Here is a 12,550-nt window from a genome sequence, read left to right as displayed (position 1 = left end):
TTGGATCAATACTGGCTAATCTAGCGAGGAGGTCTTTAAACTAGGTTCGATGGGGACAGGTGACCAAAGACAGGTAAGTAAAAACCCTGGAGAACTGGGAGTTGGGTTGGAAATGGGAGTTAGGTTGGAAATGGGAGGAATCGTGCTATAAGAGCAGAGAAAAAAGAGGGACTAGGCAGAACTAGGAGGCAAAAGCAAATCAGTTTCTTAGATCCCTATATACAAAGGCAAGAAGTATGGGTAATAAGCAGGAAGAACTTGAAATCCTAATAAACAAATACAACTATGATATAATTGGTATCACATAAACTATGTGGGATAATATGCATGATTGGAATATTGGTATAGAAGGGTACAACTTACTCAGGAAGGGTAGGCATAGTAAGCAGCGAGGAGGTGTTGCCTTATATATCAAAAACATGCACACCTGGACTGAGGTGGAGATGGATGCAGAAGACAGACATGTTGACAGTCTCTACATTTGATTAAAAAGCGTAAAAATCAAGGGTGATGTCATGATAGGGGTCTACTACAGACCATCTAGTCAGGTAGAAGAGGCGGATGAGACTTTCTCTAAACAGTTACCAAAATTATCCAAGGCACAGGATTGGTAGTGATGGGGGACTTGAAACATCCAGACATATGTTGGGAAACTAACACAGCGAGGCACAGAATATCCAGAAAGTTTTTGGACTGCTTGGATGACAATTTTTTATTTCAGAAGGTGGAAAAAGCCACTGGGGAGAAGCAATTCTAGATTTGATTTTAACAAATAGGGAGGAACTCACTGAGAATTTGAAAGTGGAAGGCGACCATAACATCATAGAATTCATGATTCCAAGCAACAGTGAAAGGAAGAGCAGCAAAATAGAGACAATGAATTTCAGGAAAGCAAATTTTGGTAAACTCAGAGAGCTGGTAGGTAAGGTCCCATGGGAAGCAAGATTAAGAGAAAAAACTGAGGAACGTTGGTAGCTTTTCAAAGGGACATTATTGAGGGCCCAAAAGCAAACTATACCGCTGTAGAGGAAAGCTAGGAAGTATGGTAAAAGACTGCCTTGGCTTAGCCAGGAAATCTTGTATGATCTCAAAATTAAAAAAAAAGGGTCATATAAAAGTGGAAAGTTGGAGAAATTACAAAAAATGAATATAAGCAAAGAATGCATGTATGTAGGGGCAAGATTAGAAAGGCCAAGGCACAGAATGAGCTCAAATTAGTTAGAGACGTAAAGAGTAACAAGAAGTCATTCTATAAATATATTAGACGCAAGAGGAAGACCAAGGACTGGGTAGGCCCTTTGTTCAGTGAGGAGGGAGAAACAATATCAGGAAACTTGGAAATAGCAGAGGTGTTTAATGGCTTCTTTGTTTCTGTCTTCACCAAGAAGTCCGATGCAGAAAAGCCTGACATAATGGATGCTAGTTGGAGGGTGGTAACTTTAGAGGATAAAATACATAAAGAACAAGTTCAAAATTACTTAGAAAAATTAGATGTCTTCAAGTCACCAGGGTCTGGTGAAATGATCCTAGAATACTTAAGAAGCTGATAGACGAGGTTTCTGAGCCTTTAGTTGTCATCTATGAAAAGTCCTGGAAGTCGGGAGAGATTCCAGAAGACTGCAAAAGGGCAAACATAGTGCTCATCTACAAAAAGGAAAAAAAAAGAACAACCCAGGAAACTACAGACCAGTCAGTTTAACTTCTGTGCGGGGAAGGATAATGGAGTAAATTAATTGCTAACATCTGGATGAAAATAAGATGATCCATAACAGCCAGCATGGATTTGTAAAGAGCAAGTCATGCTAGACCAATCTGATAGTATTTTTTTGTCAGGATAACAAGTCTTGTGGATAAGGGAGAGGCGGTGGATGTGGTACACCTAGACTTTAGTAAGATACTGTCTCGCAAGATCTTCTTATCAATAAGCTAAGCAAATACAACTTAGATGGGGCCAGTATAAGGTGGGTGCATAACTAGCTGGATAATTGTTCTGAAGAGAGTAGTTATTAATGGTTCGCAGTCATGCTGGAAGGGCATAACAAGTGGGGTTCTGCAGGAATCTGTTTTGGGACCAGTTCTGTTCAATATCTTTATCAACGATTTCAGTATTGGCACAGAGTGCAGATGATACCAAGCTGCGAGGGATTGCAACTGCTTTCAAGGATAGCTTCATAATTCAAAATAATCTGGACAAACTGGAGAAATGGTCTGAGGTAAACAGGATGAAGTTTAATAAAGTACTCCACTTAGGAAGAAACAACCAGTTTCATACATATAGAATGGGAAGCGACTGTCTAAGAAGGCGTTCTGTGGAAAGGGACTTAGGGGCTATAGTGGACAACACGCTAAATATGAGTCAACAGTGTGATGCTGTTGCCAAAAAAGCAGACATGATTCTGGGATGTATTAGCAGGAGTGTTGTGAGCAAGACACGAGGAGTCATTCTTCCACTCTACTCAGTGCTCGTTAGGCTTCAATTGGAGTATTGTGTCCAGTTCTCGGTACCACATTTCAAGGATGTGGAGAAATTGGAAGAGGTCCAGAGAAGAGCAAAAAGAATGATTAAAGATCTAGAGGACATGAGCTATGAGGGAAGACTGAAGGAACTGGGCTTGTTTAGTTTAGAAAAGAGAAGACTGAAGAGGGGACATGGTAGTGGTTTTCAAGTACCTCAAAAGGGTTACTAGAAGGAGGGAGAAAAATTGTTCTCCTTGGCCTCTGCGGATAGGACAAGGAGCAATGGGCTTAAACTGCAGCAAGGGAGATTTAGATTAGACATTAATTGTCAGGGTGGTTAAACACTGTAATAAGTTACCTAGGGAGGTTGTGGAATCTCCATCCCTGGAGATATTTAAGAGCAGGTTAGACAGACACCTATTGGGGATGACCTAGATGTTGTTTGGTCCTGCCAAGAGGGCAGGGAACATTGACTCAATGACCTCTTGAGGTCCTTTCCAGTTCTAGTGTTCTGTGTGTTAAACTGCAGCAAGGGAGGCTTTGGTTGGACATTAGGAAAAAGTTCCTAACTGTCAGGGTGGTCAAACAGTGGAATAAACTGCCAAGGGAAGCTGTGGAATCTCCATTGCTGGAGATATCTAAGAACAGGTTAGATAGGGATGGTTTAGACAGTACTTGGTCCTGCCATTGGGGCAGGGGGCTGGACTTGATGGCCTCTCAAGGTCCCTTCCAGTCCTATTATTCTATGATTCTAAGCTGAAGTTAAAGGACAATGAGTGAATGTCTATTTTATGTCCTTTCCCAGTGTCTGTGAGTATCTCTCTCTCTTGCTTTACCTCGATCTAATCAGCTTATCCATCCCAAATCATTGCATAAATTGTCTTTTGTAAAAGGCTTCACCCATACCAATGATTGCCTTGTTCCCATAGCAGCTAATGCAGTTTAGAGTGGAAAAACAGAGGAGGATTTAAAATGACTAAAAGCAGACAAAGCAGGAGGCTTAACATAAGAAGTGATGCCAAGCCATTGGCTTTTCCAAGCATTGGTAAAGCAGTCTGTTCAGATTTGTGCTAATAAAGTATCCAGTAAGTCTCCGGGCTTGCTAGTCTTGCTATAATGATGTATTACTCAAACAGTGTCCTTATTACAAACCAACAAGCATATACTATTGATACTGTACTTTGGACAGTTTGTATTCTCGATGTGAACTGAGGGCAAAGGTTTTAAAGTTGATTTTGACATGTCCAGTGTGCTCTCTAAACTAGAAATAGTTCATATTTGTCACTACTTTGTCAACCAATAAACACACTGACATGAATATGAAATTTTCTTTACTTTGTCTCCCTGAACTCTCCTATAATTAGTCTGGAAACATAGGAATGGGGAATTACAGGTGGGCAGTCCTCATGAAGCTTCATTTGCTGCTTCAGAAAAACTGTTAACTGTCGGTGCACGAAGAAAGGAAGGGAGGTAGATCTCAAGGGTTGGTGCAACCACAAAATAATTGCAGTGCTGGCTTGTTGCAGTTCTTATCTAGTAATTCCAGTGAGACATATTAGACATGCAAAGAGAAAATAGGATGTCAAAAAATAGAGTTAGTGAGCCCCCAAAGGCTCATAACTAAGGCAACTTGAATTTACAAGTGGTGGAAAAGAAGAGTGCAGATACATTTTTAAAAATGTTATTAAATGTTTCCCTAACAGCTTATTTTATAAAATGTGGCAGAAACAAAATATGTGATAATTAGGTGAGCTGTTAAAATTTTTACTACCACATTTAGGCAGTGTACTTGCATAATTAATTTATGGTTTTGACACCCATGTGTAATACCATTCTCAACTCTCGGCAATGAAACTTTGTAGCTTAGAAAATTATCACCTGTTTTCTTAGTATACCTACAGAAAGGGTAGTAGCCAGCAGTTCCCTTGTTGTATCAGCGGTTTATGAAAAGGGGGCTTTTCCCCACTTCTCTGCTGGTGGGGAAGGAGCACATTCAGTAAAAAGCCTTGAGATCAATTCTGGTGATCTTTTCAGGGGACAAGAGAAGGAAAATTCCTGCTTTTGGATGAGGAGCCTTATGTGCATTTTACCACAATCCTGGAGCTGCGGTAGCCCTCAGGATGCCTACAACCTGCTCTGCAGGAGGGGAATGGCTTGTTGATCTACTGATACAATTGATATATTTTTAATGGCAAGTGCTTAAACAACACTATATGTGATTTATTTGCTGTATGGAAAATCTCCACATATTAGTTGTTCTTACCTCATATAATGAAAATTTTGCTCACTTATATAACTTGAAGCGGAAATAAGATTTTCAAATAGATAATGTTCTTTTTTGAATGGTTGGTCATGTACATTCCATGTTAGATGTGCACATGTGTGCGTGCATGGTAGCCGGAAGATTTTTCCCCTAGCAGGTAGCCAGAGAGGGTTGGTGCAACAACTCCTCGTGTGGCACGGTCATGGTGCTGAATATAGGGCACTGCCAACTTGTCTCCCCACCCTCTTCCTTCTTACTGTTGATGAGGTTAGCTAGAACTCCCTGTGCTTGTCTTAACCAGGGCCTAAGCAGTAGCTGTACTCTTTTCATTGTAAATAATTTTAAGTGTAGAGTAAGTAAGTATAACTAGTTGACAGTGGTTAGTAATTAGTGTTAAACACTGGAGCTCTTGGGAGGGTTGTTTCCCCCCTCTCAAGACCCCAGCTCCAGGGCAGAGGAAGGTCAGTGGGCTTTAAAATCTGTGCAAACTGGGACACGTATGTCCAAACATGATCCCAATGCTTTGTGTCTGAAATGTTTGGGAGAGTCCTGTCAGAGAGATCACTGTGCTATCTGCAAGACTTTCAAGCCTAGGATTTTGAAAGATAGAGCTCAACAGCTGAAAGTCATTCTCATGGAGGCAGCGCTTAGGCCAGAGAAGGTCTCATCCAACCAAGCATCAAGCATTTCATCCTCAGCGTGGAGCACACCAGCACCGAGCTTAATGAAAGACAAGGTGCCATGGCAGCATGCCTCATTTTCAAGAGAAATCCAGGGCCTGAGGAGGGATAGATCCCAACCCTCACAAAAAGGAGATGCATGAGAGGGGTAGGTCCCCTGTATCAAGACAGAGAGAGACTGCAGTGGTGTAGTCTGAGCAGGGCCTCACTATATCAGCACTGTGATAAGTATCAGAGAGGTAGCCACGTTAGGTCTGTGTCTTCAAAAACAAGCCCTGTGGCACCTTATAGACTAACAGATATTTTGGATCATAAGCTTTCGTGGGCAAAGACCTGCTTCGTCAGAGGGGCCCCACTCATGCATCTGATGAAGCGGGTCTTTGCCCGCAAAAGCTTATGATCCAAAAATATCTTTTAGTCTGTAAGGTGTCACAGGACGTCTTGTTGTTTATATCAGCACTGCAACCTGCCGAGCATGCACTGACTCCTGTTAAGAGGTCAAGTATGCACTCACATTCACCTCCAGTTGATGCCAAGTAACTTCATCTTCCCTCAACCCCAGAGGCATTCCAAGCAGTGCAGACGTTGTTGTAAGCTGCGATGCCCTTCTCCCCTCCTGGGAGAGATCCTTCGCCACAGCATGTAGGTACTCGGCCCCCATCCTGAGGAAAGCCGGCGATGCTATCCAGGCCCTTGACACGAGCTCTCAGCACCATGACTACAGCACACACCACCAGGCATTGTTGGCTCATGCAACTCTCCCAGAGGCACCAAGAGGCATAGCACCACCATGATCCTTGGCATCAGAGGCATAAGAGTCAGAGTCTGACTCATTCCACTTCAGCGGGCGCACGAGTGCCAGCTCTTCTTTGCAGAGAAGCTATAGCTTCCTCCTGTTGCACTGGCCTATCCAGTGGCAACCATCTCCTCAGTGGACCTTCTGGACATCCTGGGCTTATCATGAGACCCTGGGCCAGATCCACCGCTCACACTCCAGAGCGCCTTCTGTTGCTTTGGCCTCATTTGTGCCACTGGCGCCAATAGCAGCGATGGTATCTGTATTGGGGGCACCGATGCAGACAGAATCATCTACACTGATGCTGATGTCTTCAGCACTGGCACTGATGACTTCAGCACTGGCTCCAACCATCATGGTGCCAACCATGGCAGTGACTCCTGCAGATGCACTTCCCTTGGCTCTGCCAGCGATAACTCCAGTACAGATACTGGAGACTACTCATGCTTTGACATCAGCACCACAGGAGCACTTTACTACAGTGGCACAGCCACAGGAGTTTGGCCTTAGGAACCCCTCAGATGCTGAGGATAAAGAATGGTCTCACTTGGGCAAAATTTCATCATCCTCATCACCAGACAAGGCCGTGGTAGGTACAGGAACTTCATCTGCTTTGGAGGAAAATAGAGCACACCAGCGACTGTTGCTCAAGGTGGCTCAGGGCTTCAGGATGCAATCTGAAAGGATTGCTGGGGAGACTGATCCAGTGGTCGATATTTTGTCCTCATTGGCCCCTACAAGAGCGACCCTACCTTTCATAAAGACAGTAGCAGACAATGCCAAGCCTGTATGGAAGACCCCAGCCTCAGCACCCACACAGCTAAGTGCAATGAGAGGAGGTATTTTGTACCATCCGTGGTTTATGAATATTTGTATACCCACCCTTCCCCTGATCTATTAGTGGTGAATGCAGCCAATCACCGTGAGCACCAGGGGTACCAGCGACCCTCTCGAAAGAACAAAGATGCAAAATGGCTGGACTTACATGAGAGGAAAATTTCTTCAACTGGAGGCTTACAGCTCTGAATTTCCAAACAGCAAGCACTCATCAGCAGGTACTCCTACATCACCTTGTTATTCTTGATGAAGTTCACAGAGCTGCTCCCACAGGACTCCCAGGAGTTAACCATCCTGTTGGAAGAGGGACATTAATATCTAGAGCAGCCCTCCAAGTGGCCTCAGATGCTGCAGACACAGCTACAAGGGTCATGGCCTCTGCCATAGCCACAAAAAGGGACACATGGCTCCAGGTCTCACGCCTTCCTTACAAAGTCTAACAGATCATACAGGACCTTCCCTTTGAAGGCCCTTCCTTGTCTTCAGAGAAGACAGGCAGAAGGACTCAAGGGTAAATTTGACGTCCTTGGGTATTCACATACCAGCTACTCAACACAGGCATTTCATGCCCCTTTCTCCACCCCGTCCATATCACTAGCAACCTAAAGATTCTCAAAGACACAGGAGCAAGAATGGTCACAGGCATCCCCAGCAATCTGGTCAGAGCTCTGGCCAGCAGAAACCTTCAGTCCTTTTTGAAGCTGCAATTGAGGGTGACATACCAGTCCTACAGCTGGATCCTCCTCAACCCATTTTCACATTCTGAGTAGCATTTGTCCAAGACACCAGGAATTAGGTATATATTTTTGAGAACTTTAATGGCAAACAGTGCTTGGTATCTGTTTTATGTGCCATTTAACATTGTCACTTCCAACTGCACAGACCACCTGTGTCATGTTGAAATACTGGTTCTGTATGGGCTCTGTGAGAAGCCTTACATTTCATAATTCACTAGCACTACGTTCATTAGCAGTGAAGATCTCTGGTTGAGGTTTTGAGCAGGCCTGTCTTTGTAATCTTGACAACAACACAGCTCAAGGTGGTGTTTCAGAAAAGTTTAAAAAGCATCTCTCCTTTTAGAGGGAGCTGTGATCATATATATATGTTTTTGCAGGGTTCTCTAAAAGGAAGTTAAACCCAGTGAAAGAACTCTTTGCAGACAGCCTCAGATTTTTTCCCTTGACACCCTGCCCCCTCTTCTCTTTGCAATGCTTTAGTAGCTCATGAAGGCAGGGGATTTCCTAGCTCAGAATTCTTCAGGGAATCCTCAGCTGGTCTGGCCAGCTCATGAAGGCAATGTACTGTAGGCAGATGAGAAGGTTAGGTGGAAAGCTGCTGTATTATATTCTCCTCTAGTCACTGGCATGTTTGGAGTTGTTACCAGTTGCTGGGGCTGCTCTAAACTGTGCTGGTTCATAGACCTGACCTGAGATTCAGAGACTTAAAACCAGATGCTTTAGAGCTGCCTGTTACTGCATCCAGAAGAGAATCTGGGCCATTGTTTCTCCAAAAAATAGAAGGATGTATCTTACTTGGCTCCTGCAATCAGATCTCTCAACTGTTGAACACAGATATACATGTTAGAATGGTGGTAATGTTAAGAAAAATAATTAACTATAGGTAATATCTGCTGAAAACAATAATATCTACCAGTAGGAAGGTAAAACAGAGCTTTTAGCAATCTTGTGTACACATTTCAGAGTATTTTTATTATAGAGGTTTTTTTGTATGTGTACACATACATAGACGTCTGGTAAATTTGTTGTTATATATGTTCATATATAACGTGATTAGAACATGGCACAGAACTCACTTATATTTCAGAAAAAAATTATGAAATACAATTAAATAGAAATAGCTGTAAAGCACTAGATGGCAGCCTTGGTATGCTTAAAATGGGTTTAAAAACTGAAGAACATTTCAAGGAGAGTGTTTTATGTGATAAATATAAGTAGCACTTATATTAATACTGTTAACATCAACTTAAAATACCTTGGAAATTTAAGTTGATACTTAAAATGAAATAAAGGGTGGAAACAATAAATTGTTGTATTTGGAAATTGTGTTATCTGAATTGCAAGAAATGGTCCAGTGGTTAGATTCTCAGCTACTGAGCTGTATATTGCTAATTTTCTTTTGGGACATCATTAGTTTAAACTAAATACCTACTCTAATTGTACAACTGTCATGCTTGACTTAGAATAATGAATTCCAACAATTATACCTAACACTGATTGACTTTGATATGGATTGAGGCAATTTTTATTATTGTTTAATACACTAACAGTGACTATACATTGTCATTGTCTTTTGATAGATGGAATCATATGAATAAATTCTGTTCAAAAAGAAATCTCTTTAGTAGCTATACAGGCTATGTGAACAAATCACAATTTGAATTAAATGATCCCAGGATGCTTTGAGGAAAGATGGAACTTAGCAAACTGAATGCTTATAACATATAAAAGAAAAAAATGCACCAGACAGACAGTCTTTGCCTCAAGCTAAAATAACAATACAAACCAATTCTGGTCTTCCAGGAATTATAAACTAGCATCACCAAATACCTTAAGTGCCTAATAATGTAGTATAATGCTACGCCAAGCTCCATATGTACAGTGGCCTGTCTGTGTGTCTGCTGCATTATGCGCACACACATTTGTGTCAGTATGTGTGTGTGTGTGTGTGTGTGTGTATTGCTTTAAATAGTTGGTATGCCACATTTTGGGGCAAGTTAGTGAAACAACAGCTACGTCTGCACGAGATAAATTCAAATTTATTAATATTGATTCTGTAATTCTGGAATTTATAAGTTCGAATTTGACCATCCTCACCTCCCACATGCTCCTCACAAAGTCGACTCATTGCTGCAACACTCAAATTGGCAAACACTGACTCTTCCACTAGTGCAGTGTGGGAACCTAATGCACAGTTTCCTCATCCCCATAGCGCTCTGGGTATGGTTGCTGGTCTTTGAGATCATCTTCCCACATTGCATTTTCCTCATTCCCCTCCTGTGGTAAGCAAATGTCTATTTTCCCATTGAAAGGAAGGCAAAGTTGGGCATCCACACAGAGGGCTAAAAAGTTTATAGAAATCTCTTTCTTCTGTAGCTGAATTCTGAACTGGCCATCCACTGAGTGCCTCCCCTCCCATGATTGTATCCAATCTCTGAAGGTATGCGGGTCCCTGAAGATAATACAGGGATCCTGACTGTATTCTCAAAGTTAGAAGAAAGAGGATAGAAAAGTCTAGGAAGAAAGATTTCTGACTTAATTGAAAATAATACAGAGACCCCAAAAAGCATGAAGAAAGAGAAGATAGGAATTTTTTTTTCAAAATTGAGAGTTGCTGAGGGGAGAGTCTCTGGCTTTCCACTGCACTGTAAGGTTTCTGTGCAACGTCTGTGTTCTCAACTGGCCATCCACTGAGTGTCCCACCTCCCATCATTGCATCCGATTCCTGAAAATAGTACAGGGGCTTGGACTTTATTCTAAAGTTAGGAGAAAAAGGATAGAAAAGTCTAGGAAAAATATTTTTGACTTTCCCCCTCACTACACAGATATTGCCAACACGGGTCATGTCGGTGAAATATCATACACTGAACTTATAATGGAAACAGGAATCTCAACTAGTCCCCCCCACCCATGTTCCTGAGGCAGTCAAAGCATAAAGACGGACAGTAAATATTAGCAAAAAGATTTTATCACTGGAATATAAAACCAGAAGGTATCTGCAATGGACAGCAAGCTCCTGAAAGTCTTTTTGGTGGGTGTCGGGGGGTGCTGTGGTCTGTGGTAGCTGAAGTAGACCCCCCGACTTTCTTAGCCCAGTGCTCCCATACAGTGGGTATGGGGGAGGGTCTGGTGGGAGGCCAATTGAAGTGATCCTCCCTGTTTATCTGAGCTGCCAGGGGAAGCTTCCACCCAGCAGCAGCAAACCCCCCAGTAACTTAGCTACTGGGGGAGACTTCCCCCTCAGCGGCAGCAAGCTCCAGTGGTCCCACGCTGTGGATGTGTTGCGTAGGGTGCCAGTTGAGGTTGTCCTCCCCAAATATCTTAGCTACTGGGGGAGACTTCCTCACAGCAGCAGCAAGCCCCCAAATATTTTAGCTGTTGGGTAAGACTCCCCACCCCCAGTGACTGCAAGCCCCCAGATATCTTTCCCACCCTTGGAGCCCTAAATGGGTGCAATCTATGACATGGTGCTGCGTGGCAGCATGGTCAGCACCGAACAGCAGGCACATCCTTTTGTTGGGTTGGGGGCTACCCACGTGACATAGCTGAGTGCGGGAGAGACTCAGACTGTGTGGTGCCTGTGGGGGAGTGAAGGGGGTTCACACATAAATGTAAACTGCTGAGGAGAACAACAAGAAGTCCTGTGGCACCTGTGATAGACCCAGGCCCAAAGCCAGCTACAGCACCCTGTGGGAGGGGTGATATATAGGCAGCTGGGTGCGCCCTTTTATGTTCCCCAAGGACTAACATCCAGGAAGAATCAGCCTGCAGCACCAGGGTGAGCCAATACCTGGGGCTGGTTAAGCAGCTGCAGCCAATCAAGGCCTGTGGAGCCCTTAAAAAAGGCTTCCCCCAAGAAGGAGTGGGTGAAGGAGACAGAGGATGGACTGGGGAGAGAAGACTCATGAAGGAGAAGAACTGCAGCTATCAGAGGAAGGTACAGCAGTTGTATTACAAGGGGTCTGGCAGAAGTGGCCCAGGGAGGCAGGCTGTGGCACTAGGAAGCCCAGAGAGGGAAGCCCCTCCTGGCAGAGTTCCCTAGGGTCCCTGAGCTGGAACCTGGGACATGTGGGAGGGGACCGGGTTCCCCCCATACCACCCCATGCATCAGGCCAGCCCTGAGGGGTGGCAGGTAAGGAGCACGCCTCCTCCCCAAAAGACTCTGTTCTTTGGCTACCCAGTGATGAGAACAGCCCAGTGATGGTGCGAATCAAGCCCTTGCGTGCACAGGAAGCAGTGTGAGGGACACAGCGGGCCTCTGAGGCTGCTTTTAAACTGCCACATAGTGCAGGGACCCACAAGGACAAGTCTTGGGTTGTGTGACAGACCTTATAGACTAGCAGATATTTTGGAGCATAAGCTTTCGTGGTCAAAGACCTGTGTCCTCAGATGCATGAAGTGGGTCTTTGCCCAGGAAAGCTTATGCTCCAAAATCTCTGTTAGTCTATAAGGTCCCACAGGACTTCTTGTTGTTCTCAAAGATACAGGCTAACACAGCTACCTCTCTGATGCTATGAAGTTTCTCTGCATCTTATGCAAGCATGACCCCCACAACAGCCTTGTTGTGCAGCAGGACAGTGGCTGGCGCCAGACAGTGCAGAAAAAAATAACAGTTATAGAGACAGAGCCAAAGACTCCCTACAGGGGCTATTTGTGCTGGGTAGATACACTCACAGTGCTAATAGCAAAGAAAGAAAGACATTTCTCAGGCTCTTATACAAACATGAGCCCACAGCCAAAGGCTTGCTGCTCCTGCTTCGAAATTCACTGTCTTCCTGTT

At 43.8% G+C, this 12,550-nt stretch overlaps 1 protein-coding gene across 4 annotated transcripts in view; it reads left to right on the top strand.

Annotated features, from left to right (window-relative positions):
• The window catches only part of ATRNL1 (attractin like 1), a 1,060,182-nt gene that overhangs the window by 444,512 nt on the left and 603,120 nt on the right, over positions 1-12,550 (top strand). Inside the window, exon 23 of one of the 4 annotated variants that reach the window (XM_074999079.1) lies at positions 4,492-4,565. The exons of the other annotated variants lie outside the window; for them this stretch is intronic. Within the exon in view, the coding sequence (XP_074855180.1) occupies positions 4,492-4,526 (35 nt within the window). The 3' untranslated portion in view covers positions 4,527-4,565. Of the gene's footprint in view, positions 1-4,491; positions 4,566-12,550 lie in introns of those variants that run through there. 4 annotated transcript variants of the gene reach the window in all.

Source organism: Carettochelys insculpta, chromosome 7 (genome assembly GCF_033958435.1).
Source record: "Carettochelys insculpta isolate YL-2023 chromosome 7, ASM3395843v1, whole genome shotgun sequence".
Classification (NCBI taxonomy): domain Eukaryota; kingdom Metazoa; phylum Chordata; order Testudines; family Carettochelyidae; genus Carettochelys; species Carettochelys insculpta.
The sequence above is the reverse complement of the archived record's forward strand: the minus strand, read 5'-3'. Positions and strand labels throughout refer to the sequence as shown.